The sequence below is a fragment of the Carassius carassius genome, chromosome 19 (assembly GCF_963082965.1).
Source record: "Carassius carassius chromosome 19, fCarCar2.1, whole genome shotgun sequence".
Classification (NCBI taxonomy): Eukaryota; Metazoa; Chordata; class Actinopteri; order Cypriniformes; family Cyprinidae; genus Carassius; species Carassius carassius.
Genome location: NC_081773.1, coordinates 13,856,455 through 13,879,806, shown reverse-complemented (window position 1 = coordinate 13,879,806; position 23,352 = coordinate 13,856,455). Strand labels below are relative to the sequence as shown.

Here is a 23,352-nt window from a genome sequence, read left to right as displayed (position 1 = left end):
ATAAATACTAAATAAAAACTCTACAGGGGCAGTAAAATATGAATATTTATAAGAGTAAATAATTCATAATGGATCTTAAATTATGAATAAATTATGAAAAGACATTTTCTTTACTATTATGGCATTCCCTCATTTATTTAGTTAAATTATCAGCAAACAATTTGTGACCCTGGACTACCAAACCAGTCATAAGGGTCTTTTTTATTATTATTGAGATTTCTGTTGAGACTGAATAAATACGCTTTCCATTGATATATAGTTTCTTAGGATAGGACAATAAAATTGGCTGAGGTACAATTATTTGAAAATCTGGAATTTGAGGGTGCAAAAAAATCTAAATACTGAGAAAATCGCCTTTAAAGTTGTCCAAGTGAAGTTCTTAGCAATGTATATTACTAATCAAAAACTAAGTTTTGATATATTTACCGTAGGAAATGTACAAAACATCTTCATGGAACATGGTCTTTACTTAATATTTTAAGATTTTTGGCATAAAAGAAAAATCGATTATTTTGACCCTTACAGTGTTGTTGGCTATTGCTACAAAAATACCTGTGCTTTTTGGTAACTGGTAAATGTCACAAATTTCTTACATTTTACCATAGAAATTGAGCAAAAGCTCAAACAATTGTCATTACGTTTCTATCCTAACATTCTTTTTCCTTTTTTAAAATTGCAAAACATATTTTAAGAATCAGATTACAAAAGCCATAAGTTTCAGTTCACCCCCCTTCATATCATTTAGACACACCCCCTGCATTGAGCCGCAGATAGTTCTGCACCTGTAATGTGACGTGACAGCAGCACTGCCGGTTTTCTGTCTGGCTGCGTGTCAACACACCACCGATTTTATCTCCCGCATTATCTCAACCGCAGCTGCACCAAAGCACTTCCCCGGAGACTCTGTTCCCAATTCAATTACATGATCACACATAAGAGGTCAATTCAAACATTTTTGGCAACAGTCACTGCAAAACCAACCTGTTTTCCTTTCTAGGCGAAATAAACTAAGTGGCACAATTTGCTGTGAATACATTTATGTGAAATAACAGCAGGATTCTTGTTTATGAAACTCATCTATTAATTCATATTCATCTTTCATTGAGGTTGCTGCACACACCGATTCATGAATACACAGACTGAAGTTTTCACACTCAGGGTTTTATTACTGTAAAATGTCTAACAAACTGAAAAAAATCCACTTGTGGATAAACAAACAGAAGTGAGTAATGTCCACTAAGGCAGAGATCAAAAGAAGAAATGCTAATTTCTGCCGTGAAAGGAAAGCAATCATACTCTAAACAAACATATCTCATCAAAACTCACATCAAGGCAGTCAGCTAAAAACAAAATCCCTCATCTTTCCTTTCAATCTGCAAGTCCTGCTAAATACTGTTGAGAAAAAGAGCCATGGAAAAAAAGACATGAAAGCAAGAAGATGCAGAAATGTCTCGGCAGCTTTGAGCAAAACAACATTTGTCACGTGCAGTCATTCAAATGTCAAAAATGCCAGAAAAACCCCATAGAACCCAACGGTTTGGGGTTTTCTTTTGAGTAAAACTGTCCCAGAGGTCACTGCAGCAACACTAGTATTCATTTGGATGTCTTTGAATGTGGCAAGACTGCAAACAAACTAGAAAGGTAGCATTGCAAGTGTGTTTGCCAATGTACGACACTCTTGTTTACAACCGTGATACTTTGGTATCATTGGCACCAGAGTAGCTTCATATTCGAATATGGCAGAGGAATGAGAAAAATAGAAGAACGGTCAATGATATAACACTACATTTCTCAGCTCTGGCACGTCGCACAACACCGTTTGAGACTGTGCAAAAGAGAGCGATCGAAACTATTCTGTAAATGAAAAAAAAATTGACAAAAGTGAGAACGAATGTGATGCAGACTGACATGATGGACTCAGAAGTACATGTCCTGGAAGAGGTTCTGGCCCATCTCAATGTACGCCTCTTTCTCCTGAGCACTCATCTGTTCCACCAGCTCGGGTCTCTGGCTCACTTCCCTGTAAGAGAAAGGTCTTCCCCCTACCATAACTACAGGGTCGTCCCCGACCTCCTCAAACTCATCATCATCATCTTCGTCCTCCTCATCCTCTTGTTTTCCTGGCCGCAGGGCTGTAGCGTTGCGCATAGTGTGGGCTGGAGCCTGAGGCAGTGAGTCTTCATCCGATTCACTGGTATCGCTGTCAGAGTCACTGGCGTTAGCCGCTGGAACGATCGGTCTGGAGACGACAGCACCTCCTGGACCAGCTCCGCTCCTCTTCTCGTGAATGAGGAGAGCCAGCATCACTTCCTCGTTCTCATCCTGTGCAGCTCCTCGTCCAGTCATTTCCTCCTGGGTTAATACAGAGTCCTCGCCAGCTGGTGCGTAAAAATTGGAAGAAAATAATACGGTGAATTTAGATGCATGTCTTCACCATAAATGTGCTATACTTTCTAAACTTTTCTTTCTGAAGCCACAAGACAGCTTTATAGGAACGGGGTTGATTTTCAATAACAATCTTGACTTCCAAGTACTTGAATTTCATGCAATAAATTAACTGTACATTTGGTTTCTTCTCCTTTTTCATCAATGATGTTGAATAAGCAAATACGTATTTTTTTTATTTGAGTACATGAAAGCAAAGTTTCTCAGTGAAAAATGACTTTAAATGTATGTCTATATACAAAAATAAGTTAAACATACTAGTTTTATTGTACTCTTTTGGCTTTGTAGGTAAAAAAAATAAAATAAAAAAAATACATATTCTACTAAATATCTGTTTTTGTGTTCCAAAAAAAAAAATGCCAAAATTTTTGGAATGACGATAAATATCCCTAAAATATAAAATATCCCTTTTAACCTATTTGTGCGCTTGCTCTTATAAATAGATAGACTGTGCATTCAGACCCAAGAAGTGTATAAACAAGAGGCAAATCCAAAAAATGCATGAAACGGTGTTAAATATGTGACCATGACCACAAAAACCACTTTCAAAATAGTTGATGTGACTCACGTTGCTTCAGAGCATCTGTCTCGCTGTACGCCCCCTGCACTGTGCTTTCCGTCAGCCATATGGGCCTCTCTTTGGGGGCCTTTCCCTCGGTAGTCTGGCCAGGCTGAGGCTCCTGGTCTTCCATGCTGATGACCACATCCTGTGAGTAGAGGTCATACGATGACCCTTTGTTTTTCCATACTTCCCGACCAGGTGCCCCTGCACCAACTCCTCCTGCGGTCTGGGCGGCCCGCTCCCGACTGCGGAATATAGCAAAGGTGGATTTTTACTATACATTTTAGTATAGAAAACGGTCATGTATATTGTTTGATAGTGTTTATTTAAACATTATTTATTTGAATATTTATAATTTTTAATAATCTGAATTAACTTTTATATTTTATTTTGTTGCATGTTTTTGTCTTTTTTGTTTAATAGTTTTAGTTGAAAACTACACGGTCTAGTGCATAAAACTTGCCACTTCGACTGAACAGGAGGTGCTGACCTTTGTTTTAGGGCTGGGATTTCTGACGGTTCAGGCTCCAGAAGATCATGTGACAAGTTAATGTCCTCTGTCTCTCGTAGCAATACATAGATGGGTTCGATCTGCTCGTTGAATCGCGCCACCAAAGTGCGGGCATCCTTCTTTGGCACGGCTGATTCGTCCTCTTCTACTTCTGTTTGACAGAAGGTACAGCGGAAAGTTCCTGTGTTTGAAAAAGAAAAAAAAAAGTCTTAAGCACAAAAGATCAAAGTGTTGAAACAGTACCATTCTGCTTATCGACCCTCATTCTCAACTACTTCACCGCACCACATCCATCACACTTGGCATCTCCAGGTCATTTGTATTGGAAGTTAGAGCCCAGAAAAACTTTGTTAAGTGGCTTTATATCTCTGGCTTCCTGTGAGCCGGAGGCTGGGATTCCATGCCTCCTTTTCCCAGAGACATGGTGCCAATTGTGGATTTGGAGCAAATGCCAAATCTGGCCCACCTATCCTTTGGCGTTTCCACCAGGCAGTTATGGGACAGAAAATTTGGCTTTGCTCACAAACCTGCTGGTCTCGAACCAGGAACCACTTACATTAGCAGCCAGCGGGTGAGAAAATGTTGTCAACATTCAAAGTTTTCAAAACAGCAACAAATCAGTCTGGCTAAACAAGACATACTCCTTATAAATGACTACTTGTTTTCTGGGATCGGCCAATGCTGCACACTAAGTCTAAAATAAAATGATTCATTTACAAATACAGAACATTATAAATGTATTCACGGTCACTTTTAATCAGCTGAACAATCCTTGCTGAATAATTGTAAATCTTATATCAAAAACTTGTAATTGTATTATTCTCAAAATAAAATATTTTATTGAAATAAAACAGCACTGCTACCAAAAAGGAAAAACATTTATATTTTAAGGGACTACAAAAAGAACCACGGTGCGGTACATTTACAATTCAATGCCATCTAGAGGATGGTGCCAAAACCACTGCTGACCATCTAATATTACTGAAAGAGCAAAAACAGTCACAGACACAAGGACAAACATACGCAAACACACATTTTGCCCCAGAATTCACTGAAGGCTCCATGGCAAGCAAAGTTGGTCTGGTTTGCCATCTGCTGCTGAGGTTATTTACAGCCTTCTGACAAGAACACACACAGCAGGGCCCTCTGTATGAGTGTGTAGCATACTCCAACTACTAGCTGAATATAAAGTACATGCCTTGACATATTTTACATATGTGTGTACTTGGCATTTAATGGTCAGTCACAGATGGTGCTGATATTGTAACCTTCCTTTAATGGTAATCTTTTATTTAAAATGTCTCTCAACTCGTTTTCATGTTTTGCTATCATGAACACACCAGCGATATGTTTTTTATGTTTAAATTCTCCCATGTTATGTGCTGAGTGCATGGTGTAACAGCTTCTGAGTTTCTGGCCTTGAGGGGAATCGAACAAGTAAACGATTCGCCGCAATTTCCATTTTAAAAGCTTTACTGGAAAGTTGACAACAAAATCTGTGAAGGTGCTCCTGAAAAACAATCACCTCCAGCTAGGCCTTTTTACTACAGATGTTTTCTCTTTTCACATCACATCAAATTTGACACAGCTCCAGAGGAAATATTGAAATGTGCAGAGAACAATTTTACTGCAGCCCTCCTGGTCAGTCAGTCTGTGTGTCTTCTCGCTCTCTCTCTCACACACACACACACTTTACTGCACTGCCCTTTCATTATTTTTCTATGTAAACACAATGTAAAAACATCTATGTAAAAACAGCACTAAGAAATGCAGCATTGAAGTATTTCAACTTTTACAAAACAAATTTTTAGTACTTAAGCTTATTTTTTCTTTACACTACCATGCAAAAAACATTAAACAAAAAAATTTTCTGTATAAACGTATGCTGGATGACATCTTTGAACATTTTGTTTGCGTCTTTCGCAGCATCTGGCGTGTGAAACTGCATTATAAAAATATGCCACTAAAGTTTCAAATTTACTTTGTATTTTTTATCCACTATACTGTATCTCATATTTTTGCATTCCACTGCCCTGTCATTTAATAGTTTTTCTATGTAGGTCTCTTTCTCACTGCTTTTATAACGCTTAGTATATGTGCACTGCATTTTTAAAATGATGTCAACGCATCTTTTGTTCTTTTCCTTTCTAATGTTACATCTACATCTTATGTATTTAAACACATGAATGCATTCTGTATCAACTTCAACCGAGTCTAAAAAGGCACTGCTCATTTGCGTTACAAAAGTAGCAAGATACATCTCACTGATCAAATATGTATGTGAACAATTAATTAAAAAAAAATAAATAAAAAATCAAACTCTGTAACCCAAAAACGTTGTATGTGAACCAACTCTAAAGTGACAGAAAGAAAGGAAGTTCACTAGCTCAGAAAGGAAACTTAAAAAAAATCTTCCAAAAGGAGGCACTGACCAATGTTAAGGGATGTTATATTAAGAAATTATTTAATTATATTATCCGTTTTTCTTTTACATGCCAATAGAGACTTCCAGCCAAAATAATTCTGTAGAGATATCAAATCCAAAGTCTTGGACAATTAGCAATATTGCACATGCACACACTCTTGTTGTAATCTTTGTTTTCAGTCAAAGTGTGCACTGGGTCTGTGAGTACACATTGTACTGTCGCAATGATCTAAAGGAACATGGCGCGGTGCTGTTAGCGTGTAGGCATACATTAAGGATTCTGTCGGGCCTGGTGTCTTTGTGTTGATAGTTTTTGTATTTTCTATGAGATATGAATAGGTCTGGTTTAAATTACATAGCACTCGCTCCAGTGATTCAGAGCTCTTTTGAAAACAGGATGGCGCTTTGTTCTGTCGTCGACACCAAAGAACAAAAGGACTTTTGTGATCGGCCCTTAAAAGATGAATCCAGCATCATTTCAGCATTTGAGAGAGGAGAAAGTTTTTTTCATGATGGGGTCTGAGCAACTGTGACAAATGTACCACATTGATTCTAATTGCAGCAGTGCTAATGCAATAAGAATAATTACAATATAAATACAGTTAAAGAATAGTTAACTGTTCTCCTTTGGAGGACTGTATATAGATGACTTCTAATAATAACTGTTCTGGATTCAATACAAGTTAAGCTCTACAGACAGCATCTAAAACCCTATTCAGAAAGGATTAGTTTTCAGGACAGAACATCCAAAATCAGTATCCCCCATCATCAGTAATTCACACTGGATTTGCAATGTCTGCAGGAAATGCCCAGATGGGCATATCTACATGTACTACATTTATGTGAAGCTGTTGGAAATGACTTGGGGTAAGTCTCTTCTGTTTACAATGGTGCACTGTAAAAAAAAGCCCCATAATAAAATGTTAAATGACTGGCAGCTATGGCTGCCAAACAAAATTTTTTCAATTAAAGTAAATTATCGTAATTGAAACCAGAAAAAAAATCTGCAAAATAAAGATTTTACACTGTAAAAAAAGACCTGTAAAAAAAAAAGAAGAAAAAAAGGTGAATAACTGGCAGCTACGGCTGCCAAACAAAACCGTAAAATTTAAGTAAATTATCGTAATTGTAAAATCAAAATAACATTTTCTGTAAAAACTTTAATGAAAATTGTTTGTACTTTATTTGAATTCAAGATATTTTACTTTAATTTTAAGTTTTCATTTTATGAAACATTCGACTTTTGATCGAATGTAATGTATGCCCTTTTAATTAAAAGAAATTTCTTTAAAAACATTACTCGGAACATTAAACGCTAGTATAATCATGTCTGTAGAGTATATCAGATACAATAAAAGTCAGTAATACTATACATCGAAGTCTTGAATCAGATAGACAGCCAGTTGATTCATGTCTCAATCTTATTTGTCTGTTAAAAGAGAAAGAAAAAACAATTATAAAATGTGTGGGCATACTTACAATTCTAAAATTAGCTTTATTTTAAAATAAAATAAATGAATGAATGAATTAATGAATTGTAGAACACAATGCTTGTGTAAAAACACAATTTCTTCATATTTTACATGGGTAATATCAAATGCATTAAGATTTATTAAAATTTCTAAAAAATTTATTTTAGATGCTTTTTTTGGTAGTTCAATTATTCTAAAATCAAATAATTTGTATTAGGGCCAAGGTTATATAACATGGCATAATTTTAAATAAAGTGCTCACTGATTAAAGCTTTCACTGAAAATGATGTGAAGAGTTTTTAATTTTCTGGTCTCTTTCCATTGACCAACATCCACTCCAGACAGCTGTGAAACACTAAAGAAACAACATTATTTACATTTCTGAAAATGAGTTGACCCACTGCCATTTCCTGATTACTGATAGCATACAATATGCCAAAAATAATACAAATCAGCCATTCAAAAAAACATATTTGGAAATCTAAATATTGGGTGGTTACAACCCTGTTATATGCACATGTGCGACTCAGAAGGAAGGAGGAAAGACTAGAGGGAGATAACAAAATGAGGCAGCCTGAAGACATACCGAGGATCAGCGAGTGACTTATTACCGTGCAAGCCTGACCTGTCAGATCTCCTTATCTCCCGTAACACCTCACCAATCAAAGAGATTTTCATAGATCAATTATTTTTTATTTTTGCTCAACGAGGGGGGACCTGAATGCGCTTGACCAATCAGATCAATACACTCTTCTGTTCTAAGATGCAACTAAGCCACCTAAGCACAAAAGGCAGCACGGGGTGAAAACAGCCAGTCGCAAAACATCCACGTTTGAGCCCACTCTGAGGACAAAGAACACAGTGCATCATGAAACTCATGTTTAGAAATCCGTTCAGGGATACGAGTCCAGGAGAGAACATGGGAAATAAGTATGTGTTCAATACCAGGGTCTACACAGGGTTAGGTGCTTCATCGTTGGCTGTTCGGTACTTCTGCTTTATCCTCACCAATCCTCCTGATGTGTATCCTAGCAACAACTTTCCCTCCCTGCCTGCCAGTTTGCTTTCAGCAAAGGTGAGGGTGAACATGTGCAATGCGCTCTTTATCTGTCTTTCTATTCCTCTAACACTCATCACTCACCTCTGACACCGCTCTCAGTCCTCCAACGCTCTCTCTCTTATTTCTGTTCATCTTATGCATCCATCACTCTCTTAAACATGTGCTTTCTGTACAGAGGAGTTCCTCCTGTCTGTTGGGTACAAAACGGTCTAAAAAAGCCCTATGCAAGACTCTTATATAAATGTGGTGCTCACAAATATAAGAAATGAAATGAAGTCAGGGACAAAAGACAGAAAAATAGTCTACAGTTAATGATTAAACTAAACCCAATTCTGCAAAAAACCTTAATCAGGATCATACAGCGGGCACTGTAGTCAATTACAGTGCTTGAGCTGCATGTTTATGATCCACAGAAACTAATGATTCATGAGAGTCATTTGTTCAGGAATCGGATTTTAAGTTTTGTGCTGTATTGTTTTGGTTTACTATGAAGAAATGGCGCATAAGAGTAATTTGTTCAGTAAGCGGATTAAGGCTGTCACTAATGATTATTTTGGTAATGGAGTAATCAGTCGATTATTCTGATGATTAATCGAGTAATCGGATAATTTTTTGTGGTAATAAAAATAGACCTAAGCAAACAACAGACTTTAAAATGACTTAAAATACACATACAATAGCATTGATGCAATAACAATTTGTTCAAATAAAATATCAAAAAGAAGTAATAATTTGGTTTTATTTTAATTATTTTAATTATTTTCTTAAAACGGTATAATCGTAACTTATGTACATTATGTATTATATCAAATGCCTGCAGAGGGTGCCAACTGCCTGACAATTGTTTTTACTCTTTACAGCACAATCTAATCCTTGCTTAAAATATAGACTAAACAACATTTCATTAAAATGTCCATTTAATCTTACAGTCATGGCCATAAAATATCGGCAAAAATGTATCTGCATTGTTCATCCTTTTGATATTTTATTTTAAAAATTCACAAAAAATGTAACCTTTCATTAGATAAGATTTTAAAATGGGGGGAAATAGCATTATGAAATAAATGTTTTTCTCTAATGCACATTGGCCACATTTAACGGCACCCATTTATTCAATACTTTTTGAAACCTCCATTTGCAAGATTAACAGGTCTAAATTTTCTCCTATAATGCCTGAAGATGTTAGAGAACACCTGACAAGAGATCAGAGACTATTCCTTCGTCCAGAATATCTCCAGATCCTTTAGATTCCCAGCTTCATGTTGTCGCTTCTTCTCTTCAGTTCACCACACTCATTTTCTATAGGGTTCAGGTCAGAGGACTGGAATGGCCATAGCAAAAGATTGGTTTTATGCTCAGTGACCCATTTTTGTGTTGTTTTTGAGGTTTGTATTTTGATTAATAGGTAGAAGATCCAAACATGGCCCATTATATGATTTCTAACAGAGTCAGTCACTTAATGATTTTTTAATCTGTTGGTATTTGATAAAATCCATGATGCCATGTGTCTTCATGTTGTCCAGAACCTCCAGCAGAAATATAGGCTCACAACATTAAAGGGGTCATATGATGTGATAAAAATTTTTTCTTTCTCTTTGTAGTGTTACAAGCTTGAAAAAGATCTGTAAAGTTGCAAAGACTAAAGTTTCAAATCCAAAGAGATATTCTTTATCAAAGTTAAAGGAAAACCCCACTGTTTTTCCATATTCCACCATGTTCTTTCCTCAACTTAGACGAGTTGTTACATTCCTCTCCCGTCTCGTCTGTAGCGTGCGGAGCCACTATATTAGCATTTAGCTTAGCACCATTCATTCCTTAGGATCCAAATAGGGATGAATTTAGAAGCTACCAAACACTTCCATGTTTTCCCTATTTAAAGACGGTTACATGAGTAGTTGTACATGAGTACATGAGTAAGTATAGTGACAAAATAAACAGTGGCGATTTTTCTAAGCGGATAAAAATGATGACTACAATGTATGGTGGAAGAGCACTTCGCAGCACTTCGACCTCGTCGCAGTAATATCATCACTCCTGAAAGCTCCCCATCTCCCTCTCCCTCTCCCTCTAACTCCCATCAATACAACCAATGTGAGGAGTTTTCAGAAGTGATGACGATAGCCAATGACTTGGTTCTGGTTAGTAGTCATCATTTAACTGTGTGTAGTGTTTTACATTATTTTATTCTTATTTATTGCTGGTATTGTTCTTTATTACTGGTTTTATGGGTCAGGAATTTGTGTGATAGTGGTAGTTCCATTGTGCACTGTGACTTTTGATATAATGTAGGGCTGTAGCTATCGAATATTTTAGTAATCGAGTATTCTACCAAAAATTCCATCGATTAATCGGATAAAATGTGTTTTTACTTAATTAAAGTGCAATATTAATTATGCAAGAGAAAATAAGACTCCTGTGTCTCTTAAAATGAACAACTAAGTTTCCTTTTTTAGAAAAAAAATATTTTTACTTTTTAAATGCATAGAATGCAATGCATACATCAAAAATAAACATTTAATTATTACCCATTGTTTCTCTGTCTGTACTTGTACTGTGAACAATGACAATAAAGTTGACAGATGAATTACGTGCATTTAAGTGCCATTCAGTTGTGGTTTTAAATAGTGCATTTTCTGAGATGCACATTAAACATTAAACACACAAAACATTCATTTAATTTATCTTTTAATTATTGAAAATTAAGCAAACTTAACTTTTTGGTAAACAAAGGGGATTTACTATTAAAAATAAAACATGGAAGAAATGATTAAACCTTAAAAAAAATAATGTTTCTTTTTTTGTTTGTTTTTTTAGTAGTAGGCTATGTACATTCTGCTGAACAATAGTAATACAGGACTTTTATTTTGACGGGTTGACGTACCTTTCCAGTTCTGTTTATGTGATGTGACGCTGGTTTTACTCAAATCAAGCGGTCAAATGCTCATGAAGTTACTGTCAGAGCAGTTCTGGAGATGGTGTTCATGTGTTCACGTTAGGGCTGCACGATGTGTCGTTTAAGCATCGATATCGCGATGTACGAATCCACGATAGTCACATCGCAGGATGTGCGATGTACAGTCGTGGCCAACAGTTTTGAGAATTACATAAATATTAGTTTTCAAAAAGTTTGCTGCTAAACTGCTTTTAGATGTTTGTTTCAGTTGTTTCTGTGATGTACTGAAATATAATTACAAGCACTTCAAACATTTCTAAGGCTTTTATCGACAATTACATGACATTTATGCAAAGAGTCAGTATTTGCAGTGTTGGCCCTTCTTTTTCAGGACCTCTGCAATTCGACTGGGCATGCTCTCAATCAACTTCTGGGCCAAATCCTGACTGATAGCAACCCATTCTTTCATAATCACTTCTTGGAGTTTGTCAGAATTAGTGGGGTTTTGTTTGTCCACCCGCCTCTTGAGGATTGACCACAAGTTCTCAATGGGATTAAGATCTGGGGATTTTCAATGCCATGGACCCAAAATTTCAACATTATGGTCCCCGAGCCACTTAATTATCACTTTTGCCTTATGGCACGGTGCTCCATCGTGCTGGAAAATGCATTGTTCTTCACCAAACAGTTGTTGGATTGTTGGAAGAAGTTGCTGTTGGAGGGTGTTTTGGTACCATTCTTTATTCATGGCTGTGTTTTTGGGAAGAATTGTGAGTGAGCCCACTCCCTTGGATGAGAAGCAACCCCACACATGAATGGTGTCAGGATGCTTTACTGTTGGTATGACACAGGACTGATGGTAGCGCTCACCTTTTCTTCTCCTGACAAGCCTTTTTCCAGATGCCCCAAACAATCGGAAAGGGGCTTCATCGGAGAATATGACTTTGCCCCAGTCCTCACAATTCCATTCACTATGCTTTCTGCAGAAGATCAATCTATCCCTGATGTTTTTTTTGGAGAGAAGTGGCTTCTTTGCTGCCCTTCTTGACACCAGGCCATCTTCCAAAAGTCTTGGCCTCACTGTGCGTGCAGATGCGCTCACATCTGCCTGCTGCCATTCCTGAGCAAGCTCTGCACTGGTGGCACTCCGATCCCGCAGCTGAATCCTCTTTAGGAGACAATCCTGGCGCTTGCTGGACTTTCTTGGACGCCCTGAAGCCTTCTTTACAAGAATTGAACCTCTTTCCTTAAAGTTCTTGATGATCCTATAAATTGTTGATTTAGGTGCAATCTTAGTAGCCACAATACCCTTGCTTGTGAAGCCATTTTTATGCAACGCAATGATGGCTGCATGCGTTGCTTTGCAGGTCACAATGGTTAACAATGGAAGAACAATGATTTCAAGCATTACCCTCCTTTTATCATGTCAAGTCTGCCATTCTAACCCAATCAGCCTGACATAATGATCTCCAGCCTTGTGCTCGTCAACATTCTCACCTGAGTTAACAAGACGATTACTGAAATGATCTCAGCAGGTCCTTTAATGACAGCAATGAAATGCAGTGGAAATGTTTTTTTGGGATTAAGTTAATTTTCATGGCAAAGAAGGACTATGCAATTCATCTGATCACTCTTCATAACATTCTGGAGTATATGCAAATTGCTATTATAAAAACTTAAGCAGCAACTTTTCCAATTTCCAATATTTATGTAATTCTCAAAACTTTTGGCCACGACTGTAGGCTGTCGTAGTTGATCCGTTATTCATTAACTGTAAGGGCCAGCTACTCCCCTGCCCTTGACGATTCGCGGATTAATTGCACAGCTTAACCATCATAGAGTGAAAGTTTATAATTGACAGGACTGAAAACCACATGCAAGTTTAACAGGGCAGAGAGAGCGCGCAAGAGAGACAGAGAGAGAGAGAGCGCGCGCGAGAGAGACAGAGAGAGAGAGAGCGCGCACGAGAGAGACAGAGAGAGAGAGAGCGCGCGCGCAAGAGAGACAGAGAGAGAGAGAGAGAGAGCGCGCGAGAAACAGAGAGAGAGAGCGCGCGCACGAGAGAGACAGAGAGAGCGCGCGAGAGAGACATAGAGAGCGCACGAGAGAGACAGAGAGAGAGAGCGCGCGCGAGAGAGACAGAGAGAGAGAGAGAGCACGCGAGAGAGACAGAGAGAGAGAGCGCACGCAAAAGAGACAGAGTGAGAGAGAGAGCGCGCGAGAGACAGGGAGAGAGAGCGCGCGCGAGAGAGACAGACAGAGAGTACATTAGAAGTACCATCAATGTTTATAGAAATGTATATGGATTTATTTTGCATGTAATATTTTTTTTTTATGAATATATTTGTATTTTTGTTTTGTTTGTTTCTATTCTGCTATGTACAATGCTTTGGCAATATGTACCTTTGTATGTCATGCCAATAAAGCAATATGAATTGAATTGAGAGAGAGAGAGAGACCAAGAGAGAGCGAGCCGTTTTCAAACAACACAAGCGCTGTCTTGCTCTCTCTCCCTCGCGCATATTAATCAATTGACACGATGGTGTCGATGTTTAAATCATTTAAAATGAGAATGTAAGTGTGCTCACCCCATTTTTGTTTGTAAGAAAAAATATCGCAATATATATCGCAGAAAAATAAAATATCGCAATGTCATTTTTTCCCAATATCGTGCAGCCCTAGTTCACGTCCTTATTTAGTGAGACAGCAGACGCTGAAATTACCGCGAGTGTCACGTGTGCTTCAGTGTATGTAAATAAAGGAAAATGCGCGTCTGTTCCATTCATTAACAGGGACACACAGAACATGCAGGATTCATATTAAATAGACTGTTCCAGCTTAATATTTACAGATATTAGTCCATATCGTGATTTGATGTAAGCGCAATGACCTATTTTTGATTAATTAATTCAAAATTTGGCAAATTCCGTGCCATTCCGCGTCAAACTGTAAATCCGTTTTTATGACTGGATTCCGTGATTCCCTCCGCGTTTTCTGCATCGTGGAAATCATAGGGCCCTAGTTGTGGTATGCCAGCTCTATCTTTTAATGGACACACGCCACAACGTTCTCTTTACGTTTGCACGCCCCTCAAATCAAAACACTGCTGACTCGGACGCAGCACTTGTGTCTCCTTCCGCTTTGTGGGTGACGTAAACGCGTTGTGTCACATAAAAAAAAAAAAATTGCGAAAGAACCTGACGTGAGATTTAAAATAAATTAAAAGAGGCTTCGAGGCAGAGGAATTCGCCTCGATAATTTTTTGTAATCGAGTTACTTGAGGAATCGTTTTAGCCCTAATATAATGTCTGCATGCTTTGTCCCTGTTTAGTATGTTTTATGTGTTATTTATGTGCTTTGTTTATTTATATGTATATATGCAGCATTCACTAAGCCCAAGAAACATTTCCCCTAAGGGGACAATAAAGTATATTGTATTGTATCGTATATTAATACGCCAAGATCGAAGTGCTGCGAAGTGCTTTTATCCGCTTAGAAAATCTCCACATTTTATTTTGTCACCATACTTACTCGTGTAACCCATGTAACTGTCTTTAAATAGGGAAAACATGGAAGTGTGGCTTATAAATTCATCCCTGTTTGGATCCCAAGGAATGAATGGTGCTAAACTAAACACTAGCATAGTGGCGCTGTGCACAAGAGTGATTGAGTGCACGCACTGAGAAGGTACGTATCAACTCGTCTAAGTTGAGAGAAGAGTTTCCTTTAAGACTCTGCCATGCCCCCTAAAATGGCTCATTCAAACACGCCCCCACATCTCTACGTCACTATGTGGAAATATTTACATAATTCCACCCAAACGTTCACGCAAAGAAAGAAGAGGTGGTTTCAGTAACCGCAGTTATTGTTGAAGCAGCCATGTAAGGGAGATGCTGTGTATCTAGGCAAAAGCACTTTATTTGGCCTTCGGAAAGTAGATGCATTTATTTTACACTTATTTTGAAAGATGAAGCTCGCGATTATGGAAAGGAGCATTACATTTCAGATGAGTGCTTGCGGTGTTTGGCCAATCACAATACACTGGGTCAGTTGGCCAATCAGAGCAGACTGCACTTTAGTGCAAACCCATCTTGAGTGTTTGCGGCTAAAAAGCTCATATTTAGTTTCGTCTGACCATAGAAGCCAGTGCCATTTGCAGTGCCAGTCGTGTCTGATAACTGAATATGCTGGAGTTTGTTTTTGGATGAGCTAGGCAAGTTTTTCTCCCAAACAACATGTGGTGATGTTTAAGGTTTTTTGACCCAAAGACTTAACTATTTTCTGCAATTCTCCAACTGTGGTCCTCGGAGAGTCTTTAGCCACTCAAACTCTCCTTCTCACCGTGCATTAGGACGATATAGACACACATCCTCTTGTATTGCCCTGATGGTGGAAATGGGAATTTTCACTGCTCTAGCTCTTTTCTTACTTCACTAATTAGTTAAGCTCAATCATCTTTTGCTGCACATCAGAAATATATTCTTTGTTTTTTTTTTTTCTCATTGTGTTGGATGATTAAGGGAATTTGGCCTTTGTTTCTGCTCCTATTTATATTTCTGTGAAACAGGAAGCCATGGCTGGTTAATTTCATGTTCATAATCACCCTGGAGTGCTCAAAATTGTGAATATGAATGGGAATATACTTCAGAGATATTTTCCTCCTAAGAATTTCTAGGGGTGCCAATAATTGTGTCCAGCGTGTTTTTGAGAAAAACATTTATTTCATAATGATCCCCCCCCCCCCCCCCCCAAAATTTAAATTCTTATTATCCAATGAAAGTTTAGATTTTTGTGATCTTTTAATAAAAGATCAAAAGGATTAACAATGCAGATTCATTTTCACAGCCTTCTTTGATCATATTTACCAAGGGTGCCAATATTTTTGGCCATGACTGTATATATTTGGCCACATATTTATGATAGAAATGCTACAGCCACTGTAATTTCTTGAACAAGAGCATGTGGACATTCAAACTCAGAGTAATGGTTTAGACTTATATTGAAGTCATCTGTGGAATGTGATGCGCCACTTCCAGTATTTTGCCAGTTAATCGACACAGGTAAATAGTTTTTTTTTTTTTTTTATCAAGTACTTGATTTTAATCGAGGAATTGTGACAGCCCTAAAGCTGATTAAACATTTTGCTCTGTTATATTTGTCAAGGAATTGAACCACACTGTTGCTGTAGATTCAGTAGTGATGTTATGGTGCTAAACAGTACTGAAAAAAACACTTGCTGCATCCAGATATACTTACTTCCTTATAGTAGGCAAAAACGGTATGTAGAGTAATATGTATTCATAAAACAGCAGGCAAAAAGTAATTTGCTACTTCTGGCAAGATTCTGAAGTGCACATCTAATGATAATGGACGCTTTACTGTCCCATGAGGCCATGGGAGAGGATTTGAGAATTGCACTGAAGCTACTTGACTAATGCTGCAGGTCACATGGTGACGACATGATAAATGTAGTACAATTACTTTCCTATTACACACATTTATATTACACAGAACATACTTTTTTTAATGGTGGCAAAGTATTTATTCAGACGAAGTACCTATTCTGAGATTTCAGACGCAGCCACTGTCACAGTGTTCCAACTCACATTCCTTGGGCAGCACTGCCAATAGAATTAAAATATGCAATATAATTTTGCAGTGCATGTTAAACTGCTGATGACCAGCTAAAAAAAAAAAAAAGGAAACCTAGACATCATGTTTGCTTGATAACTGCGGAAACTAGAAAAAGACTATAAGTAAAACATTTTTATGGAGCAACTCAGCACACAGGAATCCATATCTTGAAGTTTCTCCATCTACAAAATCAGTGTCTTAAATGACAATTAAGAGTTTTAAAACTCCTATCACTCACATTTTATTACTGAAAAACTGCTTTAATAATACAAAAAGAGCTGCGCATTTCTGTTAAAGCCCTCTGGTTGTCTTGTCTGCCAGGAATTAATTGTAAATCTATAACTGTTTCCTGTTCGTATACACTGAGGTTTAAAAATAACAGAGAATATTCCTTTAATTGACAAAACCACATTAATGTCTTTTCATTGAGCCCAAGTATTCAGTCAATTGCCTAAAAACATTGTCCAAATCTGTTTTATGAATGTAGATAAACACTTAATGTGCATTAAAACAGACATATTTTAAAAAAAAATCAAGGTAAAGTGTTATTCAGTGGCCATAAAGATGAGTCTTAAGTGTTCAGTGGTGTTGAGAGACTGTTCTTCAGACTCTCTTTTCATCTATATTCCTCCTAAACACAACAACAGTTAGCTCAATTATACATGATGGAATGGACTCTCTCTCTCACACACACACACACACACACACACACACACACACACACACACACACACAATGCAGATTGGTAAAAACTTAAGGGGTTAGACTTAGGTTTTGGTGGACAGGGACGGCCAGCAGTGTGCAAAGCTTCACAAATACTCCCTCTCTGAAACCATTATAACACAAGTCACATCAAGGGCAGCACTTGTGTGTGTGTGTTTCGCTAAGTACATAAATCAGCAGCTGTTGAAGTCAGAAGTGTTAAAACAGTAGGCACAGAAGCAGAAAGGCATGGTGATGATGTCAATGCAGTGTGCTAATCCTTACAGCCGCCTCTATGAGATTACAGCCTGTTTATTTTTAAACCTATTAAAATAAAGTTTCATTTCCGTTTCTGTCTGTGATTACTGTCTGCAAACTGACGCAATTCAGCATCAGTCTCCAAAAGTGAGGTTCATTCAAGTGTTGAAAACATTTCAAATTTTGGCCTCTGCTGCCATCATGTGTCTGAACACAGTTCTGCAGAGGTCTGGATAAAGTGACTTGAATGAATTTATCACTCACTTTGAGATTACAAGGTACTTACCAAATATGGGCAAAAAGATAAAGATCCACACAGACTTCTAAAAACATCTGGTACTTCCTAATGTACATGGCTTAGTATCTTCACAAAATGATCACACAATCCCTTAAATGTGAGACCAGCTTGGTATTAAGAACTTCAAGATGGTTTTTGCTGAATCTTACAAAACCACTTAGAGGTTACAATAGCCAATGTAAGCTTATATGTTCATTGTAAATGGTTCCTACAAAGATCTGAGATGACCAAACACCTGAGAAAAGATCATGCCAACCCCTCAGACGTCCTCAGATAATGCCAATCCTTAAACTGTACAAAATTATGAAACTTTGCTATAAGTGTAATCGTAACCTATAATCATTGCCATTAATCGTGTTTGCCGTGTGTTTGATTACTTTTCATTAACTATCTGCATGAATTTTACTGTACATTTCTGCCATATGGACATCAACTTGACCATCACCACTGATAAGCTAAGACTAAATATAATGTAGAAATTTTAAAATAGAAGCTTTTTGCACAACATTTTGTATCATGAAAAGCGCTATAAAAATAAACTTTAATTGAATTGAATATACATAAATTCAGCCAGAATAAAAAAAAAGATAATTAGAGTTTTTTCTAATTGATTTTCAACATAATGATCACACAGTAACTTTGACCAATCACTCACAATACCATTACTTATAACACTCAAAAGAAAATATTTGTTCCATGAAATTCTAAGGGAAGAGAGAAATTAAAGCGGATGCATTTTCATTTATTACACTTGATTTGCTTTAACTGATTAATTAATTAATTCCATTTGACAAACTTTGACAACAAGACAAACTTTGCTGTCATCCGTTCAAAACTGCTGAAAATTATACCATTTAGTCACACTAAATGAGTTAGATGGTCAAATAAACATGGAACAGATGTGTTTTTAGTCGTTTCTTGAAGATGGCTAAGGACTCCAAGGTTTCTAGCTGTTTTTGAAGGAGTTATGGTTGATGTGACTAACTGGATGGAGAAATTTTGATAGTGATGGGTTTGTTCAAAACCACAGGCAGTTCTGTCTTAGCCAGGATGAGTTGAAGGTTTTGGTCCATCATCCAACAAGAAATGTCTGTTAGACAAACTGAGATGCGAGCAGCATGTTTGTACCATAATGACGCCTAACCCTAATGTCAATGATGTCTTTTAATAAAATCCTTGAAGGTAGGGCTGCACGATAAATCACATGCAATATTTAATGTGCATCTTGTCAGTATTGCCGGTTCTGTAACCTGCGCTCTTTCACATGGAGCAGCATTAACTACACAGAGCCGATGTTTAGAGCTCTGCACGGGCCTCAAATTTAGGCCCTGGCCCGAGACGCTTAGGCCCTATCCTGGCCCTTGTCCGACAGCTTATCAGAATTACCAGCCCGAGCCCGTCTTTTTTTCCCCCTTCTCTCTAAACAGCTTTTATTACTGTTTCAGCTATTAAAATAGTTAAGTTTTGCATGTAATAGCAAAGTGATTATATATATATATATATATATATATTTTTTTTTTTTTTTTTTTTTCATTAAGTAAATTTAGAAAAACCTTTTTGATCGTAAAATATAAGTTTTAGTTTTTTTTTTTAAGTAACGACCAAGCTGCCATGTGGCAGACAGTGAGCCTATGTTTAATCAATTTAGCCTTCTCAAATCACCAAGACTTGCCTAAAATAAAATCTATAGATATTAAACAGTTCAAGCAGATAACAATGTTTAAATGTTAAACCTAGATAAATGTGCGCTATATCCAATAGTTTGTGCTGAGATGCTTTGCAGGACATGGAGGTGCCAGCGTGATCATATTCCATCATTTTTGCTCATAAAGGTAAGAGTAATCATTCGTAACTGCAAAGGGTCTACTTTTATTTGTGAGCACTCACAATATCAACAAAACGTTGTGCTTTTATAAAATAAAGAAAACAAACACAATGCGCTTTCTGCTAGGGGTGCACCGAAATTTCGGCCGCCGAAAATTTTCGGCCGAAATGGCATTATCGGTTTCGGGCCGAAATAAAAAAAACAGCCGAAAACGTAAACCGAAAATGAATGTCACCCGCCCCTCCCATCCGTGAGCAAGCGCTTAGGTTTCACTCACGGTCGAGCTGTTATCACGCGTCTGCCTATCAAAGATTAAGCATGTCAAAGGGCTGTCACAATAAAAAAAAGCTTGTCACAAAAGCTGCACAATCGATCGGACCAACCAACACAAGTTTCGAAAACGAAAACAGGGAATCGATTTTAATGGCCTTCTCTCGGAGCGCGTCCAGCTCGTCACTATACGCTCGCAGCGAACGCGCGTCACACACAAAATGTTTTGTTATGTAACTGTTAATAAAAGTTTGATTATTATATTGTGATTTTTCAATTCAGATCCATTAAATCCAAGCAATATATATATATACGTTTTTAAAAGAAGCCATTTTCGGCTTCAGTTTCGGTTTTCGGCCAAGTGCATCCTAAATTTTCGGTTTCGGTTTCGGTTTCGGCGCAGAATTTTCATTTCGGTGCATCACTACTTTCTGCCATCTAGTCTTTAACAGGAGTACAAAAATGAACAGAAACTCAGTGAATACATGCCTCACAGACATAATAAATATATTTATAGAAAGATTTAAATGACTACTTAATGAAATAAATCAAAACAAAATCTCTTTTATTATAATCATAATTCGTAAAGATGCAATTCTCTCTAAAGGCGCGTCTAATAAAGAGATGAGTCAGGCTCGGCAACTGCATCCTTGCGACACAGACTCAGAAAACACTAGTTCATTAGTAAATAATTCAAATATCTCCTTACTATTTCTCCCTGTCACATTTATGGTAATTACTTTTGCAGATGCTTTGCGGTAAGCTTAAGCCTATTGCATGCATTTGAACGCAGAACTGTTCAGCTGCGCTGACGGCACACACCACACATGGTGCTGCTGCGGGACACTAAACACTGTCGAGCAGCTCTTGACAGTTGCGGTAGCATGGTCTTGTGTTGTTTCCATCAGGGTGGCAATAATTTTATATTTTTTCATCACTAATTGATGGATGTCTAAAATATAAAAATAAGGAGAAGCCTAAAGCAGACCAGAGGCCCGGCCCCCATCTGAACTATGACGAGTTCAAGGGGCGTAAAAACGTCGGGGCCCGTCGGGCTCGGGCTGAAATGCAGGTTGTTCACCGACAAGCTGCGCAAAACATGCACAAAATATGATTGTGCTTTTGCACAGCTTTTCAGTGAACAAGGGCTCTGTGTAGTAAATGCTGCTCCATGTGAAAGCACGCAGATGATGGAGATTTACTGCTGATTACAGAACCAGCATTATTGACAAGATGCGCATTAAATATCGCATGTGATTGATTGTGCAGCCCTACTTGAAGTAGAGCTTATTTGATCATGTGTTTATAACATTCAAACAAACAATTTAAAACAATCATCTTCCACTTTCATACTCACCAGTCATGGGGTCAAACAGCTGGTTGGCCTCAAGGTCAGTGAATGTGTTCATGCAGCAGGGGCAGCGGAAGGATGCTCTGTTAGTCGAGTCGCGTTCATCTGTCTCAATGCGCCTGCGCATGTGGTCCAGCTTGTACTTCACCACATTAACCAGCAGCCGGTAGTTAATGAAATAGTAATTGTGTCTTGTCGTCTTGCCGTCAGGTGCCGTCTCCACACGCATACGACATTTGACAAACTTGTCAGCTTTGAGTGTGTTCAGAACCGAACGCAGCTGCTTGCGGTCAAACTTGAGAAGCTCCAGCATGTCCTCCTCACGTACGCAGGGGTTCCTGATCAGCACATCCAGAGCGAGAGCATGCTCGATGCCATAGAAACCTCGCACAACCTGCTTGGCCAGCCGTTTCAGAGACGCAGGGACCTCTGTGAGCAGCTCTGGTTCAGTCATGATGGAGGGGAGGGAAAGAGTGGAACTAAATGATGGAAAGAGAAACAGTGCAAAAGCAGGAGGTGGAAGTATTTTTAAGACCAAGAACAATATGGTTTTAGGAAGAATGGGAGTGGATGGTAATAGGTAGGGTCAGCTTGTCAGGTATTCAAGAAGCTAATCAGGTGAATGACTTCGGGATTGTATGACGGAGGTCTGTGAATAGTGGGAGAACAGAAAAAGAGATCAGTAACACATATGATCCAATAACTGTCTTTATTTCCATCCAAATATCAACAGGTCTATATATTTCTAATTTTTTGCCCTATTACAAAGTTTTTGACGAAGTGTAATTTTTTATATATATATATATATATATATATTTATTTTTTCAGGAAAAAATGCAACATATTACTGATTTAAAGATAATATTCATTACTATTTAATTGTTCAACAATAACTCCTTGTAAATAATATTCCTAAAATTAACACAAGTCATTCTCACAGTTTATTCTACGATCAATCCATGTTAGCCATGTTATAAAACAACGTTTAATCGATTAAAGAAAGGCTGTCTGGATGATTTGCTCCAACATGGCTTGCCATACAGAAAGCTAAGAACCATAAATGACCAGCTATAAGCATTATCAGAAGCTCGGTCTAGCTGGGTTTTATAATGTGACCAGCAAATATTAATGTTAACAGAAAGCTTAAATAGAAATGTGAGGGGGCTCATTTTAGGAGTCATATTTACCCAGTTCAAACACTGTAAATTCAAAGAGAATATAAACGTAGTAAAGTTTATTAGTCATAAAATTCGGCAACAAACGCATAATTAATTGTATGAATTAAATGAACCAAAACAAAGTGACAGTACAGCTCACTGCCCACTGAAGCTTAATTTATCTCACTGTTGAGTTTAATATTAGATTATCGAAACGGAGTTTAATGAAGGCTATAGTTAGATTAATATCGTTGTAAAAACAAAAAACATAAAAAGCACGAACGATAGGAATAAAAACAGCTCAAACCTTTAATTTTCCTCCTGTTTAGATCGGAACAAGTTTCCTAGTTCAGCACATAGGTTCAGCATCACGCTAACGTTGAGCGGAAATGACGCATGAGATGTTGCTGAAAAGTCAAAGGGGCCGATTTAATATTTATATATATATTGTATTAATTATGAATATAAATTAATTATGTTAGTACATTT

At 37.6% G+C, this 23,352-nt stretch overlaps 1 protein-coding gene across 1 annotated transcript; it reads right to left on the bottom strand.

Annotated features, from left to right (window-relative positions):
* Positions 1-1,140: 1,140 nt before the first annotated feature.
* gtf2e1 (general transcription factor IIE, polypeptide 1, alpha) lies at positions 1,141-23,269 on the bottom strand. The gene is made up of 5 exons (XM_059499927.1): positions 23,171-23,269; positions 21,713-22,355; positions 3,498-3,699; positions 3,014-3,252; positions 1,141-2,378 (listed from the first exon to the last, which is right to left on the bottom strand). Exons 2-5 carry the CDS (start codon positions 22,158-22,160, stop codon positions 1,918-1,920), a joined length of 1,350 nt encoding a protein of 449 aa, XP_059355910.1. The 5' UTR covers positions 22,161-22,355; positions 23,171-23,269; the 3' UTR covers positions 1,141-1,917.
* Positions 23,270-23,352: the final 83 nt, after the last annotated feature.